Here is a 19,333-nt window from a genome sequence, read left to right on the forward strand (position 1 = left end):
ATTCCCTATACAAACGTCAGATATCATAATACAAAGAAAAAAAACCTTACAAGGATGATGTCTGGACTGGAACCTCCAAACCGGGTCTTCCCTTCCCATGTCAGTGTACCCATTGGTGAACGACATGGTGTGCTCAAGGGCGAGCAGCAAGGGGATTTGTCTCCTTTGTTTTGTAGTTTCAGTCCAACCTTGTGGCGGTTCAACGTCTTTAGTAGCTCAGATGTTTCTTCTGAGCTCATGTTATCAAAGTAGATAGTGGCTCCCACAATTTGGTCACCTGCGATTTAAGTGGAGGCAGAACCAAAAAAGTATGTTAAGAATACTAGTGATGACTTTGAACTTTGGTCAGATAAATCTTAATTCTTGATTCAAAATTTTACCTTCATATACTTTTCCAGACCGCCCTGCAGGTGACTCTCCTTTCACCTCCTTTACAAAGATCTCTCCTTCACTTGTCCGTTCAATGGTCAAGCCAGTTTTGTCTGGACCCTCCCAGTCTGGAAAGAGCACTTCCCTTGTTTCTTCCTCTTCAGCCATCTAGGGTTTGAAAGAAAAAAGAAAAAAAAGGTTGATGGGACGAATGTATGCATTTGCATACAGGTATAAAAGAGAAATATATAACATACAAGAAAATGAATGTGACTTCATAAAATACCTTTTTTTTTGGTTTCCACTATTGCAGCCTTTGTGCGCAGGAAAGTCTACCTTGGTTTTCCCTACATAAAGAAAGCACAGCGATAATCATTCAGACAAAATTGTGACAGCCAAAAAAATTATATCTCTTTACATCCACAGAGTATTGTAGTAGCTCTACAAGCGAGAAGGTGGGTCTAGCTTGTAGCATCCAATATTAAACACTAGATGGTGTTGAAACCCTGTCAGACAATACAGCCTCTAACTCCTCAATACACCAAACCATTCTCTCACTCCCTCCTAGGTGCTTTGTTCTTTCGAATTTGTTATGGTCAGACCACACCCTGCCTAGAGGATAGCAGCCCGATCCTGTGCCTACACCCCAGCTCCAATAGCAATACAGACAACAATGAGTAGAACTGTCTTGCTTTTGGAAAACACACGGAAGTGCACACACGCACAGTATACATATATTGTACATCAACATTTTACCTCACACCTTCTCATAAACATACACTCTCATAAACATCCACAAACAGTACTCTAATACCACAACAGGTACACATTTGTTTGTGCTCATATACACAATGCAAACCAAAGCATCTTGTTGTGCTCATTAATGAAAGCGACACATCACTTTCCATCTAGGTTGTCCATATATTTGTGATTATTGTATTGATGAAATTCACTGTTTCAAGAAGTTGATCACATTTAAGGAGCACTTAGCAATACAAAAGCATATCATGTTACTTGTGAAATTCCTGATCATGATATAGAATCTCTTTCTATAAGCACACAATGATGCAACAATTGACCATATTTCCATCAGCTCATATAAAGCCAGTTTACAGTCATGCTTAATTTTTCTTTGCCTGTCTATATGCATTGTAGTAAACAACCATCACAATAAAGTAATAATAAAGATAATGTTTGTTTTATTATTGTTAGAACTGTGAAACATGCTGACTAATATCCACTCTCACATAATAAACCAATTAAAGCAAGACAATATATAGACTGGTCCTGCATGGTTGGGAATACTGGGAAATGCTTGCAATGCTTTGATGTATCATTAGGTCCTCTCTCTGAGTTTGCCTTTCGCAGACACTGAGGACTTAATAGGATGAGCCAGGGACACTAACTGTGATAATACCCGAGACATGGATGACTTTCATGCCAAAGATGATGGTAACCACTTAAAGGCATCCACAACCTGATCTTCTTCCCTTTCAATCGTCAAATTTTCCGGTCAGTGTGAATTGACTGAAGCTTGAAACATATATTTTCAACACCTCAGTATCCATCACATTAAATGCATCAAATATAGCAGAAAAGTTCAAGTGGGGGTGGTGGGGGGTTTGGGTCCACCTTTCCCAATTAACTCATATAGATCAAAGCTGACACTTCATCAGACCTCTCTGATCCCACACTGAACCGAAAGAATATGTGTTTTCCTCATGGGTTGCAATCAACTCATTTTACACATTCACTTCCTCTCCTCACTCAGTTTATGAAAACACACCAAAAATTCTCTTTTTCTTTTTTCCCCCTCCCTATCCATGCATCTATTTTAATAATCACCTTTTATATTTGAACCTTTTTTCCACTTCTCCCTATTTTTTTCTTGCTCATAGGCTCTCCATGATAAATAACTATTTGGGCCACCCTTGTTCTCACAGCTTTGACATATTTCTGGCAACAAACTGCAGGCCTCACAGCAATATGGGAGGGAAGTAAGGAACTTAGGGGAAGTTGGAAAGAAAAGGAAATTGTAAAAAAAAGAAAGAAATTAAGCTTGATAGAAAGTGAGCACAGGGGGGTATGTATGGTTGTGAAATGGCTTTGTGAAATGTTAGCATACACGTCTGCAGAGAAGAGCAGGTAATACAGCCAAGTAGACATGACAATTTTGATTTGTTTTTTTGTCACTGATGAGTCTCCTCAAATGCTTAAAGCACTGCATGGGGCATCCGTATTATTCCCATCCCTGTTCATTCTTGCATAGACTTAGGCCTAATCTCATTTAACCCCTTGGCCCTACCCCTACCCCTTGTTTAAGAGGGTTATCTTGCCCCTTGGAAAGGAGTCACAAGGGGTAGTGGTTGAAATCTTCCCCTACGAATTGGGATAGCCCTTCAAGAAGCTGTTACATCATCAGTAGTCATTGCGAAAAACCCAACCAACATCAGTAGTCGTCGATGTAAACAGATGAGACAGGTTTGCCGGGGATGTCATTGTAATAACATTGTTAAGATCTTATATAAACCAATGCTATTGTTTGCAGTTACTTGAGTGACAAACCTATAATACACAAATAACATCTATGCTAATGCAGATGAATCAATGACATTTGAAATTGAAAGCTTGGCTGCTCTGCATTATTTCACGTATGAATCAAAAGCACACAGCTTCAGTTTGCTAGGAGGGGCCTGTATAAAACCCTGCCAGGATGCTTTGTTATTAGAGGAGTTAAGTTCAGTTAGAGAAATTGCTAGCATGCTAAACGAAGGGGAAGGGCTAAGGGGTAGGGGAAAGGGGTGAAATGGGATAGGGTCTCAAGCCATCCCTTTTTAAACAAGCTTAGAATATGCCATAACATAGCAGAAACTAGTTTAGAGAAAAGATTATTCCAAATAATGATCCAACAAGATCATAGTATTAGATATGGATTGTGTTGTAAACAGATCCTAAATAAGTAAGGCTCTGTTCTTGAGATCATAAGACAGGCAGACGGTCTGTTACTCAAAGCGATCAGGCGACATGACAATTAACTAGTCCTCTATTCTTTCCCTTTCATGTCTCTGAATTTCATGTCAGTGAGTGACATTCCTGGTGTCACATGTCCTTAAATTTGATTAGTGATGTCATCTGAAACATATTTGGAAGACTTAAGACTTTTGGAAAAAAGCCTTGAAGGGAGAAAAGTAGGGTAAACGGAGAGCTTGCCATCTATCATATTTTATTATTTCCTGGAATGTGTGTTGAGCTAGTGGAGATATGGGGACAGTGGGGGAAACAAGGGCTTCTGTTAACCAGAGTGCAATCACAGAACATTTCTGGATAAGCTCTCTTATGACTTGTTATTGGCCTACAGAGGCTGGTTTCAGCTAGCTTCCTTTGCTGACTACAAACAGTTAAAACAGTGTGAGTTTGGCGGGCTTTTGGTAAGGTTATTTCATAAGAAGGGGAAAGGGGTCCCAGTAGAACAGGTGGTCACTGGGGAAGGAAGGAGGGGAGCAAGAGGAGGCACAGTGAGTAGAGGCAGAGAAGTGTCAGGTTGCCACAAGACAGGCCTTTCACAGCTGAACGACAGTGACATGACCTTCCAGGTTCAAAAGAGGCTTTTTAACAAACATTCAAACAGAGGTTTGGTGTCTGTGCAGTGAATGTGTGTGAATCTTTTGCATCAATTCTAAGGACACTTACCTTGGATTGCTCAAGCAATGCCACGGGCTTCAGTCTGCTGCTGTGGTTCTTCTTTCTCGACTTCTGCTGACAAAAACAACAAGGAGATTGGGGTTTAGTTACAATGATTTAACAAATCAAATTATCATGGACAATACAAAGTAAATCCATCCTGAATTCATTATCCATCTCTTGTGCAATAACCCACCATGTTTAAGCTGCATATTTGACAGATAAGAAAATAAATCCCTCACAAACGGGTGACTATTGCATTGAGAGTTGTGTCCCCACATGAAATAGAGCCACACACAATCAGGATTTACTCGCAGTATTTCAGTGTATATGCTCAATGGACCTTTCATGATCAATCAGAGCGTTCACAGTCTAATTAACCAACCAATAGTAACAGTATTGACACCAGAAAGGGATTATGCAAAAACACCTTTTAAGTAAATGCATTCAGGTGCTTATTTGGCGTGGCTGCAGACGAGGAGGTAGACGAACACACTAACACAATGTCTATCCAGGGTTCTGTTCACCAAATCCAGGTGTAGAAGAATTGTTGAAGGAAATATTTGCTAAAATATGTTCGTGAATGCCTCTGTTCTACTTCTACTGCTCGGCTAGGAGACAAGCATAGCATGTTGTGTAACTGTATTCATTAAGTGGATTCTACGTTTAAATTTTGCATTCCAAGTCATTGTTGCTTTTACCCGCTGTAACTACCCCAAAATCTTACAAGGATTATTGCTTCAACCCACCGGCATACTGTAAAACAAAGCCTTCTCTTTGTCAGTCTCAGCATAAACAGAACCAGACTTGATGTGTGTAGAGACAGGCATCTACCGGTGGGAACATGTCCCTCAGTAAAATTCTTCTCAGACAGGCCTCCAACCCCATAATTAACCTCCCCCTCTTCAGGTCCCTATTTTCAATACAGTAAAGTGCTCATTACTACGGTGAAAATTATGCCAATTAACTGTGTGAGACAGTGAACCCATGTCTAAACAGCCAGGCTTTAAATACCTATGCCAAACACTTAATGCAGCAGAGAGAAAGTGAGCAAATCCTTTAAAAGCAGTAATATTGGAGCCGAGAGAGCATGTAAATGCTTTCGAGATTGTTGTTGACTGCCTTTTTGAACTGGTCCTATAGACCGAAATGGATGGGACAGAGCTGAGATGAATGCCAGCTAGTATGTGGGTGTCATTATGTTTGTGTAGAGAGACTTGTGCCACAGCAGCTGTGTACACTCTCTAGCACATACTCTAGTTACAGAGACACATTCATCAGACTATTGTGTTGGGGAGTCATTCAGGTAGACGGCCTACTGAAGGACATTTTTTCAAAGCGTATGTTAGACATGAGTGAGAACTGGCTTATATCAGTGATGCCCAAAGCAGAAATAGATAAATTGTATTTGACATCTCTGTAAAAAGAGACATTCCTTATTTTTTTGGTGGAATTTTCTTTTAGTTGTGTTGATTGGTGTGATTTGCTCGATCCAAAAATATGATAATAGAAAAAGCAAATGTAGTTGAATGCATGATAAATATTTCACAAGGGCCATATCTTAGTAAACATACTCAAAAGATAAAAACTAGGTTGCCACACCTTGTGTACGCAATACCTTGCTGAGACCACATACATAAACACACACAGGTATGCACAGTAAGGTGAAACATGGTTACCACCAGTAGGGAAAGCAAATAGAAACATATGCTGTTGTGAAGAGTAGGAATACCACACTCCACGAGGCAGACCTATGTGCTGTGCTTACAGAGGGAGCAGCTCAGTGCACAGCCCCACCCAGGCCTCCAGTCACACACATTCCTTGATAGAGTCGTCAGTCCAGCTGGAAGGGAGCCCAGCCTCTCCCCACAGTGACTAACTCCAAAGAAATGTCCACTTTCTCTCTAACTTTGAATCTAGCTTCATTCTATGTTGCCCACCCTGCACCCTGCTTGAGTGCCCACTCCCCTGCAGTCAGTCCACCGCACTCCCCCACCTACAGGTTCTGCTCAAATAAACAAGAATTCCAAGTTCAGTCCGACATGCGCCTTTAACTGCATCCGGAAACGATGAATGAACTCTGAGATGATAAGTTGAATGAGTCCCATTTTCATCATCCATATCATCATCAATATAACCAGTTTAGCTGGAAACCCTTGGCATTTGGCTGATGAAACAAACAACAGTAAACACCTCACTACTATCTATATCAATATATTCCATAATATTCTTCTTTGCATTGAAGGCACAAACCTGAATGTCTGACTTTTTGTTTGTTCTTAAGTAGGTCGCAGCACACTGGGTATTGTTCAAAGTGGTTGTAGTCAATTAATCTGGTTGATTGCCAAATCCAATCAAATGGGCTGACAGAAAATAGGAGCAGTGTGACAATGATTAAAGCTCAATCGTAAGTGAATCAGGCACAGCTGTGCTGGTGAGTGATAAGATTTGATTATGAGCAAATAAAAAGGCCTCAGTGCAGAGAGGGAAAAGGGAGAGAGGAGCAGTAACCAAATCATTGGTGTTGTCAAAACCAAATAGACTGTCTGTTCTCGACTCTGCGTTGTAGTTTGACGCAGCAAGTGCAGTAAACACAAAAAGAGACACAGCAGGCCTCGCCGTGGGTTCTCTCCTCCCTCAAACTGGCAGATAGGACGTGCATGTGTGACGCATATAAAAGGAATGTGCGTCAAAATAAATGCTTCTTTTTTGCACTCCATAGTCCACATAGCCCTAAACCAAACCACAAGTCCTGCAGAAGACCAAAGCCTGCCCACTGACGCCAACTTGGCCTGTTGCTTATTAAACTATTGTGACTTTGGCAGGAGTTGCGCACCGAATGGAAAAACTAATGAAAACCCCTAAAACACTCTTCTCTTGCTTTTATGAGATCACAAACAAGACCAGGAGTTGTGCTGAGAGTACATTTCGACAACACTTGGATTTCCATGTAAATTATACGTAGAGTCTCAAGTTCACAAAAGGACAGTGGCATAAAGTCTGAATACTGTATGAAGTGGAAAGTGCCAGATAACTCATGGCTCCTGATATGACTCATTGTTCTCTGTTACCTCCCCAAATATCCAATGAGGCACGATCTCAATTTGAATTTCCTCTCCCAGGGTTTATTCCATTTTTTCTTTCTATGCTAAAGTTTTACATGGAATTCTTTACTTGTCATCCAACGACCATAACCTGTAACTGTGTAGCACCTGGAATTACATATAATTTACGACGTTATATGTAATATTGGTCTATGCAAAAACGTGACTTAACAATTGAAAGAGCACACAGTAACATATTTGCAAAAGTTAAACATGACTAAAGCTGAAGTTTTGAAATGAGAAGTGATCCTGGACTGGGTCTTATGGGCAGTTTCAGAGCCAAAAAACATTGTGCAGCCAGCACATGAAAAATAGGATGAAGAAAAGCACAGCCATATTTCTGACGATGACGTATATTGCATAACTAGTTAAACTAGAAAGAGAGAAAGTGAACGAGGGTGAATTTTTTACAGCTCTGTCATATACTTAAGATATCAGTTTAAGTCTGCAGGCAACAGCCTTATAACGGCCCTGTCGTGTATCTGTCTGACTTTAACTCAATTTAATATGGCAGTTTGGTTTGTTTCAGTCTTCCACAGCTGCTGTTTGAACAAGAACAAATGCAAGTCCATTCATGAAGCAGGAGGCAAAAAGGTTAAGAAGAGGGGGCTAGATGGATACCATGGCAGCAGAATGTATGTATAGACAGAAAACTACCTTAGCTTTAGAACTGTAAGCATATGCATTCGGTTAGTAACTGTGTTCACACCACACCAGAGTAGTGTAGAGTTGTTTAGAACACGGGCATGTTGGATTCTGAGGAGTGCAGTCCTTGAGAATCTTGTGCCAGATAAAGAAAGCCTAAACAAAGCTGCATTTCTAAATTTACATTCCATGTCCTGCTGCCCTGACATTTTGTGTGCCTCATTCCAAAGTGATTCTTTGTAACAGATGCTACATGTCGTTCCTTGTGCATGGCAACATAATGGTGTTGGAAGGGTTTGGGGTGCAGGTCAGAAAGTAAGTGGGCGGACACCAGGCAGTGCGGTACCGCAATAGTTATGTAAGACTTATTGTATAGTGGTGCGTATGTCTGGCCGAACACTGGTGAAAGCTACTTAGTTATCAGAAAAATTATTCACATCCATTTTTTAAATTCCATGCTCGCTAAAGTCCCACCAAGCTTGAAGCAAATATAAACTGTGAATTGTATGCCCATGCATGGGTGGGTATTAAGTGTGACTTGTGATGACTCATCATACCTCTCAAATCACTATTTCTCAACAACAAGTCAGCTGGTGCGAATTGATAGGCACTCCACAGAGCATAGTGAGGAAATGCTGAAGCATTCCGAACCAGCAGTGGATGGATGAGAAGGGAGGGGCTGCTGGGTGGATTGCCTAGAAAGACTAAAATCACACACTACGGTTTGATGTTTATTTGCAGCTGGAAGAAAAGTAAACTTCCCTCACTGGTACAGTTGTGTATCTAAAAGGTCCCTGTTGTTTTATCTAACCAGTCTCTAGGGTGGGACTTCAGTGCGTCGGCTAGAACTTCAGGATGTCCAAGGGCCCAGCTTTGCTTTCAGATAAAGGCCAAGTGTGAAAAAAACATTGTAGTTTGATTGCATTCACCCTCCCCTCTTTCAGTTTATTCATTACATCCACCTCGCTTTGCCTCTCCGTGCTGACCCTCCTTCCAACCACCCAATCAACAAACCCATGAGGAAATGGGAGAGGAAGTGTGCGAGAGACCAGTTTCTTTCCGTTTCAAACTGGCACGGCTGCTCCTCGCAACTGTACTGCCAGTCAACAGGGGAAAGAATATAAAGTGGCTCTGGTGGAATGCTGTGATAAATATTTTTGACATGATCGAACTGAGGTTCTAAACTGTCATGACACATCTCCTTTGATGCTATTTATCACATGGATGGCAAGTGCAATAAAATAGCCAATAATGGCACGTCACAGCTGAATGTCGGCCATGATGACTGAGCAAGATTTTATCAATAAAGCTTCTTCAAAATCTTAGTGTGGTTTTTTTCACATTACAAATGTCTGGCATTAATTAAGGTGATATCTTGCAGTAACATAGCCTCAACACTGCTGCAGTGATAATATGTATGTATTTAAATAAACAGTATTCACCTCAGGCCAACATAAGGTCGAACTAAGCGTTTGAGCTGCACACAGTCAGGAACCATTTCTCAAAGTTTCCTTACTTGAAACATTAGTTGCGTATTTAATTTTGCAGTAAAACACTACCTGTTGTAATTCAGTATTTGCCATGTCATCACCAGGTAAAACGTGAAAGTTTGAAATGCTTGGAACACAAAACATATTTGATCTCAAATGACAACCGGCTACCCAAAGACCTTTTGGCCCACTAGACCATTTGGCTTTTCAAGCAGTCTGTGTCACAGTCAATCACCTTGACAAGAGAAATTTGAGAAATGCCAGACACTCACAGCTATAGGGCACTCGGCATGAGTTAAGTGTGCGTTGTAGAAAATTCTGCGCAGAGCGAAAGCAGCTCTCTCTAACACTCCTCTAAACTCCTCCGACTCTTGGGTGTGGCTGAGGCAGAGAGCTGTGGCGGACGAGCAACTGCACACAGACTAATTTGACTTTCAAGTAAGATTCAACCATGGCTTCTGCCTGTTTTTATCAGCTTTTTTCTCCACATGAACAAATACATCACTTGAAATGCAGACCAGACATCGATGATTCTAGTTCAAACCACACCTACAAGATGCCGTTTATGCCTTCGAAAAAATTTTAGGCAGAAAAACAAACATTTCTCAACTTCTGGGTTTATAAAACAAAATTCTCTCTTTCTGCAAATGTGTGAAGTATTTGGTCCCCCTCTACGCCTCAAGCCTGGTTTCAATTAGCTTGTCTTTCCAAACCACTACATTCCATTACTCCCCTCCTCGCCCCCGCCCCGCCCATCCCCCTTCACTAACTCACTTTCTGGCTATTCCCCCCTGCTCGTCGTCTCCTCTCTCTCCTCTCCTACACACTCTGGCCAGGGGCTCAGGTTAAAGGAACGAGGTAAAAGACACAGAGAGAAATGTCTGTCTGCCAAAGACTTTAAAAAGTAAGCCATAGTTAAATATATACTCCTCAGCGAGAAGCAGCACTGATAGTTTTGAACTTGAGCTGGAGGGAGGTGCAACAACTGATCCTCATATCAACCTTGAGAAAAGATCACCACATTCCACAAAAACAGACTACGTTAAAAAAGACCAATATATGAGATTTCAAAAGTTCATTATGATAGCGCTCTATATAACCAAGTGGACAGATTCAGGAAAAGTTATGATTAATGCTTTTCATTATGCTTGAGACCCCAGGAAACTCAATTTAAGGACTGTTGTGTGTGACCGTCTGCAGCATGTATGAGTTTTTTTCCTTTCTTTTTTTGCTGTAAAGGGTGTGCCTCTGCGAGGAGACAGCGAAGCAAGAGGGGAGGGAGAAAAAAAGGAGGGGGTGGAGTGAGGTGAAGGAGCCGGAATCCACACCCAAGCTTGTTGCTGCAGGCGTACAAAGGGAACTACCCTTACATGTTAAACTCCTAAAGGCTCAGCAAAAGGCGTTGGACAGACAAGAAAAACACCTGTGCAATATTATCCACGCAAACAAACCTAACTCCAACATCAGCCTTTTTGCCATTTAGCCATTTTTTTTGTCAGCGGGATACTGCAGATGTAAAAAAGTTTGCTATCCCAAACACTAGGGTTATGTATATATATACATACAGGAAAACCATGTTGCACAATAGTCAAATCACTACACGAACAAAGAATGATGAGATATTAACTCTTCTCATCTAAAAGGGACAACAATTATATGAGGGTCCTCTATAGTCTCTCTAAAACAGTTGGTCCCGCAATTTTATGCACCTTGGATAACAAGCTTTGTGTGCAGTTGAAGGAAAAGTGAAGTGCGCAGTCAAGTCTGCATTCATGTGGTGGCTGTGGGTACACACCCACTGCTCATGTGCTGCACTATTTTAGATCAGTAAAGTTATTATGATATCCACACAACATTCCGGCCACTTTCAAATATCACAGAAACTCTTGAGCAACATTACAAGTGTTCCACTGGAAAAGTTCAGGAAAGTTGAATTCACAAATTTGATACTAGCGCAATTTAGTTCTTTAAACTTTGTTGAACTTGTCGTAAGTGAATTTCCATAATTACAATCACTTTTGAGGCAAAGCACAACAGGAACAAAGTTCATAAACTCACTTTTTTAAAACATTCACTTTAGTCTGGGGAAATCCAAATGTGCATCTTTACCTTTGCGCAGTCTGTGCGCTCAAGAAGCCTCACTCCAGCTTGAGCATCCTGGAAAACGTGTCCAGTCCCCAGCCCAAAAGCACTTCTTCCAGTCCCAGCTTTGCAGTCTGTTAGGATTCTGTCACTCCTTTCCTTTTTCTCGATCAACCAAGTTTCCAGGGCGTATTCTCCCCCTCTCTCCCTCCCTCCTCTGATGTGAGTTGATTTTAACTTTTTCTTCTGTGTGGCTGAACCTCTGGGCTGAGCAGAGTGGTTGGACAGGGAGCTGCGTAGGACTCCTGTTTTGCAGAGGGAGGGGAATGCAGGGGCGGGAACCGGTGCGAGGGAGTGGTCCTTAGCAGCCGGGACCACCCACTGCTTCACGTAGAGCTCTCAGATGACTGGGAACAGGAAAAGTAACTGCTGCTTTAAAACACATTCATTGTAAAGCACCTAGAATTAAATTTCAATTAATACATATTTTCATCACCGATCAATGCACGGCAGTCTGTGCTTTTGAAAGTGCAGTTATCAAAAGCACTTAAACGGTCTAAGTGGTTGATCACTAAGAAGATATTTTAAACCTAATGCGACATTTTGTTTTTTTTGGAATGGCTTTGGATATTTTTGCTTCATCATTGCTGCAAACAATAATACCAAAACTGGAAAACATTTTTACTGTTTTGAGCTAATTCAAGGCACACAACGCACCTCACTATACGTGCATACACTGGGGTCAGCCGTTATCTGCCTTGCATAAATGCTTATACATCTCTGCAAGGCAGTCACAACCAACCAAATCTTATTCTTGTTCTTCTTCCCCTTTTCCGTCTATGATCTATTTAAACAAATTCTAACTTTGAACTAAAATTGTTTTTCTGCAGTTTTTGTCCCACGTTTCAGGATCAGATTGAAGTAACCAGGGTAACGCACCACAAAATGGTTATGATATGAGAGACAATGACATAAACATGTTATTACAGCATCTAAATTACTGCACACAAACTGACAGAAAGTTATCATTAACAAAATGACTCAGGGAAGGAGTCCTTTACTTACAAAGAGTAAAATGTCTATTTACTTGATTGGATTTTATGTCTTCCTCATTGTTTTGTTACAAAAGGCCCACCATGAACCCTATCTTTCTGAATTGGAATGGCTGCATGTTTTATATTAAATAACTTTATCTCTGTTTTGGATTTAAAAACACAAGTTTATGAAAGCATACTTTAAACATTTAATTTTCCATCCAAATATCTTAAGATAAAACCGGCTATTGTAAATGTAATCTCAATAATTGTCTGTATAAGTACTATTCTGTCTTACCTTTGTTATTTTGTAATAGCCAGTATCACAAGAAAGATTTTGGTAAAGTGAAAGTCTTATGTTCATATAGTCTTCATCTTCCAGCCCGCTGTTATTTCAAGTATTTTAAGAATACTTTACATTTATGATGCAATAAATAATGTTTTTCTCCCTTTCTCACAATATTACCGTGGATCAAATGTTTGTCTCCACACAGACACAAGAGTCTTGTCTCTACAAGCTATGGTGCAGGACCAGCCAAAGCCGATTGGGTGCATCCTGACTCAATCTGGATATTAAAAGAACATTGTTATTTTACACTTTCAAACTTTTCCTTTAGAAAACTCAAAACAAAGTTGTGCAATGGTGAAGTTGAATGTGTACAATGTATCCGTTTCATCGCAGTGGAGAAATAAAAGAGATGGCATGAGCCGGTGAGAGAGTAGCATATCGGGCGTGGCCTCAGTCTTACTCAGCCTGGGATTACAGGTTATATTGCATCAGCAAATGAGACCTTACAGGCTTATGAATGAAAATGTCGGATAAAATATGATTTCAGTAACTAAAACAATGTTTAAGTTGTCTCATGATACCACACAGTCTTGTAAATGAAAACTTCCTCATCAACATGTTTCCATTACTTACAGAATCCGTTGCTTTTTCTAAGCATTTCGACCATTTAGCTAACCACTACATAAAGTTAGCTATTTCAACCATTTATCAGGGCCTTTTTCAATTTATCATATCCCCAAAAAGAATTAATAAGTAATTCATAGCTTTGAGAGTTAAATATAATACTTAATAATAATAAATAATATAAAAATCATTTTTCCTGACATTTTAATTCATCATACATTCTTATGTTTCAATTTATTAAATTTTGAAGTTAAAATCTTTTGCCTCTAGTAAACATTTCAACTATTATCGAACACATTACTTTGAGCTAACTGTCTCAATCATGTACTCATTAAATTAACGTACTTATTTCAACTATTAACAAATTACTTCAAGCTAACTGTTTCAACCATTTACCCATTACTTTAAGGTAGCTATTTCAACCATTTACCCATTGCATTTTCAATATATCAGATCTTAATATTCTTAAACTATTTATCTGTCCCATCAAATATTAAATCCATTACTTCTGGCTAACTATTTTAACCATTTAACCATTACTATAAGTCAACTTTATCAAGTATTTATCCATTACTTTTTCAATTGATCATGTCTTAACATTTCTAATCATTGCTTTAAATGCTAAGTACTTCTGTATAAGTATTCCAAACACGGATGCATTACTTCTAGCTAACTATTTTAACCATTAAGCCATTACATTAAGCTAACTTATTGAATTGTCACTGCGTTAGTTCTAACTATTTATAGAAATCATTGTGACTTTAAGTTTATCTCATTTTCTCACACTCAGTGATATCTTGTAGTGTTTCGTGGCAACAGCTGACTGAATATTAAACCAAACCACAACTCTGCACCCTTTCATCCTACACTTCCATTGCAACTTGTGTAGCCTCCAACCACTGCTGTGGGACCCTGTGGGACCCTGGTTTCCATGTGTGCAAACTTCAGATGGGCTGCCCTATGTGTTGTGGGTGCATGTGTTGTACGTGTGTGTGTGTGTTAGTAAACATGGCCTCTGTGTGTGCTTGTTCTCCTCTCACGCCAAAGTTCAGCGTCCTCGAAGCACCCCTCACCTCCGTGTCCACATGTCGCAACCACGTGCTCTGCGAGGTGAGACACTGGAAACAATGTGTGGCGAGCAGCGGAGGGAAAAGAGGAAGTAAGTTCGTGGCTCTGCTGGGTACGAGCAGGGAGTGGCACACACCACACACGAACATGTGCACGCGCCCGCCTCGTGCTTGTGCATGCACGCACGTGCGTACACACATTTTAATATTACCACATCGCACCATTATGGCAGAGAGCTCTGATTTGGTTTTCTCTCCAAACAGGGGTCAGCTCTCCCACAGAGGGAGGACCCACTCTGTGTATATGTGTGTGTAAGTGTGTTATTCTGCGTGTGTAAGTGTGTTTGTAGTTGTGTGCACACAGAGATAAAAGTGAAGGAGTAATCCCAACTATGTGTAAGATAAGCAGAGGCCCTAAAGAATGTGTGAAGCGTGTGGTATTCACTCTTTGGACTGTAATAAAACATTTTAAACCAAAGAAATGGAAAGGTCAGTGACACCTTTACCTCCTATTGACAGAGGTCTCTTATAAAACTCTATCATCATTTATATTAGGTCATTCAAAGGACTTATGTCTCAGCAGGATTTGGAAAAAACACATGCATTTCAGCGCTGCCAGATGGGAAATGTACCAGTATTGTACCAGAATCTTAAAATCATCGTATTTTGATGAAAATTATTGTACGCGACCAGAGTAGGGATGGTACACTCAATGCCAATGTTTCGAAGCGATTTAGGCGCAAGGCACAAGGCTCTTATTTTGAAACATGAGACAGGAAAGACTTGTGTTCAGCTCGCAAGACGCAAGTAATGGCATCACGACTTGACGGCCACGTTCATTATCACAAAATGATCAAATTATCATACATCATCCGCTATTGTTCGTACAGAGAGATCAGAGAGGAAAGTTATCGTACAAATACGATAATTATCGTACATCTGGCAATACTGATGCATTTATCTTCTAAAAAAAATTCAAAATTCTTCCTAACCTTAACAATAAAGCTGTTTTCAGACAAGGCAACCTCCGAAGAAAGTCCGGACCCAATTCTCCCGACACCCTCCCATGGTTTCCTTTCACAAATGCACAACGCAGCAGTTAACTCTGCAGCGGAGATCACATGTTTTTGTTTAGGCCATATCGACACCAGCATCAGCTCTTATCACCAAACACTCTCTTGGCATTTCCTTCATTGTCCCCTACGTGTATGGCTCTGCTTTTTCATCCTGAGATATTTCTTTTCGTTTTGTTTTTATAAAGCACTGAATGGTTTGGCCAAAATACATTACTGCTGTACGTTATGAACCATCCAGGTCTGCTTTCTGTCCCCAGTTTTTATGCTCCATATTTGTAGAACAAGCTCCCAGACAACTTCAGATCCTCTGCAACTCTTAACATTTTTTTTAAATTTTTTATTCTCTATGTAATTCTTCTAATTTCTTGTTAAATGCTTCTGTTTTGCATTGTCTTGCTTTTACAATTTGACCTGATTCCTTATATATTGCCTTCTTTGTTGAAATGTGATATATGACCTGCTACTGCACCTGTTTGATTAGCTTCACACGTGCTTGACTTTTTACCACTAAGGTGTGGCTGTGTTGCTGCCTTTGAAGCACAGTTTCAGCTTAGAGCGATTGCTGCTTACAGGCAGACAACTCCTATGAAGTGTGCGTGTGTAAACAGCAGGACTCCTGTCCCAACTGTGTGCTGCCCAACGACTTTTCTGCAGGTTTTCCAATGTTTATGGTCACATAACATCCCCACAGTAAACACTTGCCACGCTGTGTTACTTTACTGCAGAAGAACCATATTTGCCTTAAATGAAGAAGAACCCTAAATGCACTGCAGACATCACACATCACAACCAAATATACACTCTCCAACATGTTTGTTGTTTGCTTGTGTTGTCAATTTGCACATATTTTCTTGAGTTGCAATGCGCTGAGCTGTCTCTGCCACCGTATTTCACACTCGTGAAGTCAAAATAAATCAACAGCAGGAGTTGGAGGCAGAAGAGTTGGAGAACGAGCTTCTAGACGTCTAAAATGTGGGTTGTGCAAGGGCCATAAAACTAAACCTCTGCACCATGTCCTAAATATTTTGCACGTCTTGTGCATGTTTTTATAGACGCAATCCAGTGTGCCTGTCACTGCTTTGTGGCAGGTCACTTGAATACAAGGATATGTGGGAATGGGTGTGTTTCCTGGTCCTAGGTGTGTCAGCCAGTGTGAACGAACGCAAATAGTTTGGCTCAGACGCACAATGAGTCACGGCCCATGACTACAATGAAAACAGGGAAGCTCAGACTGTAGAGGGAAGGAAAATCAGGGGATTAGATAGATGAACGGTCAAAATGAGGGTGTGCATGTATGTGTGATTAATGTCTCCTGCACGATAAGACAAGTCACACGGCACTGAGCAAAACTCTAACTTGTGATATGGTCAAAGCAAAGGGACATCACACCTGGATCTAATGATTATTTATGTTCTATCAAATATGCTTGAGCAACTATTTGGCTCTGCCCAGAGTCATGAGAGCCAGATGGGTGGGAACGGCACATTTGATTGTGTAACGCAGTTTAATCAGACACAAAGGAATTATCTGGGAGAGAGAGAGAGAGAAAGAGAGAGAGAGAGAGTTATTAACCCCAAAAATGTGCAATAGTTTTGAAAGAAGATTAGGAAAAGGTTACGAAATACACAATTCTTGAATTATATTTGCAAAATGTCACAGGAATTGGAATTGGAATTCTTTCCTAAATCCAGACAACGTGGGCAGTGTCCTTTGCAAATGGCCTGTTTGTATTAGTCATCAAGATCGTTTTTGAGAACATGACATACAATAGAAGGATTTGATTCCAGATAATCTATGCTTTATAAAGTAGCTCAGTGTTTGCTGCTCTTTTTAATCTTGTGTGTGTCTGCTGCAGAAGTCAAACTCCAATAGTTCGAAAATATGCATGGGTCACATATTCAGGAAACAAAATAACTGATTTACATTAACAGCAAACCTGTTCAAAGTGTTTTCAGTGAGACTGCTCTTATTTGCTACATTTGGGTTCACTTGAGAATGTCAGTAAACCCAAAAGTTCAGTCCAGTCCAGTTTGCTTTTGGAAGGATCATTGTTAAAAGCAGGCACTTTACTACACAAACCAGATTGTGTGTAAATAGAAGAGTTCTTTGTAAACCAACTTCATTGGATTTTTTTCACACAATGCAACATTGTCAGTGTTGTGACAAGTGTTTGAGCAGCCAATGCTGAAGACCCAATGAGATAAACACGGTCAAACAATCATTGTCAGTCTAGCAGAATGTCAAGGGAAACATTTAGCAAATTCAGCTTATGTTCTTCATGATAAGAAAAAGTACACAGTTGGCAAAGATTACTTAAAAAAGCTGAGAAAATAAGCAGCATTGATGCTGACCTATCATATGTTCCCACCACTATTTCCAGTTTATTAACTAATAATATTAGAAGTCAGAATGAAGATTGTAATAAATGCTTGTTATTTGTCATCAGCTGCAGCATCTACTCTTTCAGCTCCCAGGGTTTGACTCAGGACAATTACTTTTCTTATCTGCATTGTCGGGTACGTAACAACGTTAATTAAATAAAGTCATTGACTCCACAGATTGTTATTACATCTCTTAAGATCCACATAGTATTTATGTCGCATTATCAACAAAGCATTGCAATATAATCCCATGCACTGTAATAAAATATGGATGAGGAAAGAAAAGAAAATTGACGGAACAGGTATATAATTACCATCTGAATATGAATAACCTGATTTTCAACCTTTTTTTGCTGTAGGCTATTTTTTCAGTGTCTAACACAGCTCCTTACTTTTACCTAGTCGATTAACGTCTGAGACTATTGCACAAATACGTTAGATTTGTTCTTCTATACTGAGTGGTGAAGTGTTATCAATTAATTCAGTAGCATTTGATGAATGTTGCCAAATGAATGCTACTTTATTCTTTTAGCTTCGTCAGAAGATCTCAGAGGAAAATATTGCACCTGTTGCTCCACTGTACTTATTTTAGAGGAATATACTGTAGTTAAAGGTCAGTGAACTTTACACAAAACATGACACATGTTATAATTTGTTTATAACACGTCTCCACAGATTGTTGTAGATTACATCCTTCAGTCTGAAAACAGCTGTCAGCTGCAGGGGAAAACGATGCTGAGAGAGGGAACAAAATAAAGTTAAGTTGAACTTAAACAAAGACCAGGGACTCACTTTAAAGCTGAGGCAAGCTAAACAGTCAGGTGATAATTCCCTGTAAGGTCATCACAAGCCGCCTCTTTCACAACATCACATCGTTGTCACATTGTCATCTGAAGCATAATCATTATCATAATATTGATTTATAGCAGTTTGAACAGAGTGTCATTTCTACTTTTATCACTTTTCCTTTTTCTCTCGAACAGAAACCAGTGAAGGTTTAAATATAATTGGGGGAAAAAACACGTAAAGCTGTAAAAGCTAAGAAACCGCCTCATCAACTTTGTGAAGCCCTTTTTTAAATTCAATTTAAGATAATTTAATTAGCGCTGATGATTGGATTTCCTTCATCCTGCTCAAATTCATTAGGAGCTACAGAAAACCCGCAGCGATGGCGTTCCCGTTCGACACGTTGGCAAAAAAAGAAAATCATCCTCAACTCAATTCCCAACTTATTATTTGTTACACGGGATGCAGCGTATTCCCATACATGTGATGTTGTGCTCCCCTGCCCCTGGAGCCCTGTGAATACATGAGCTGGAAGTTCTCAAAACAAAGTGGACATAAAGTACCCACTGGGAGCTCAGTGTGTCCATGGAGAGATTACAGCCACAAAGAAATCCCACTCAGCTAATGACAGTGTGCAGTACTCAAGATACACTATCTTGCAGCGCACAGGTCACGCTGCCTGATATTTGCCATCACCATAGTAAC

At 40.1% G+C, this 19,333-nt stretch overlaps 1 protein-coding gene across 3 annotated transcripts in view; it reads right to left on the minus strand.

Moving 5' to 3' along the window:
- Positions 1–11,661, minus strand: part of ahnak (AHNAK nucleoprotein) — a 32,068-nt gene extending 20,407 nt beyond the window's left edge. For 2 of the 3 annotated variants that reach the window (XM_047340481.1, XM_035160552.2), the window contains exons 1-5: positions 11,399–11,661; positions 4,060–4,122; positions 656–716; positions 381–537; positions 51–277 (exon numbers count right to left, since the gene is read on the minus strand). In XM_047340481.1, the coding sequence (XP_047196437.1) occupies positions 51–277; positions 381–537 (384 nt within the window). In that variant the 5' untranslated portion in view covers positions 656–716; positions 4,060–4,122; positions 11,399–11,661. Of the gene's footprint in view, positions 1–50; positions 278–380; positions 538–655; positions 717–4,059; positions 4,126–11,398 lie in introns of all 3 variants that reach the window. The other variant, XM_047340480.1, reaches the window with a different exon arrangement.
- Positions 11,662–19,333: the final 7,672 nt, after the last annotated feature.

This window comes from Hippoglossus stenolepis, chromosome 7 (genome assembly GCF_022539355.2).
Source record: "Hippoglossus stenolepis isolate QCI-W04-F060 chromosome 7, HSTE1.2, whole genome shotgun sequence".
Taxonomy (NCBI): Eukaryota; Metazoa; Chordata; class Actinopteri; order Pleuronectiformes; family Pleuronectidae; genus Hippoglossus; species Hippoglossus stenolepis.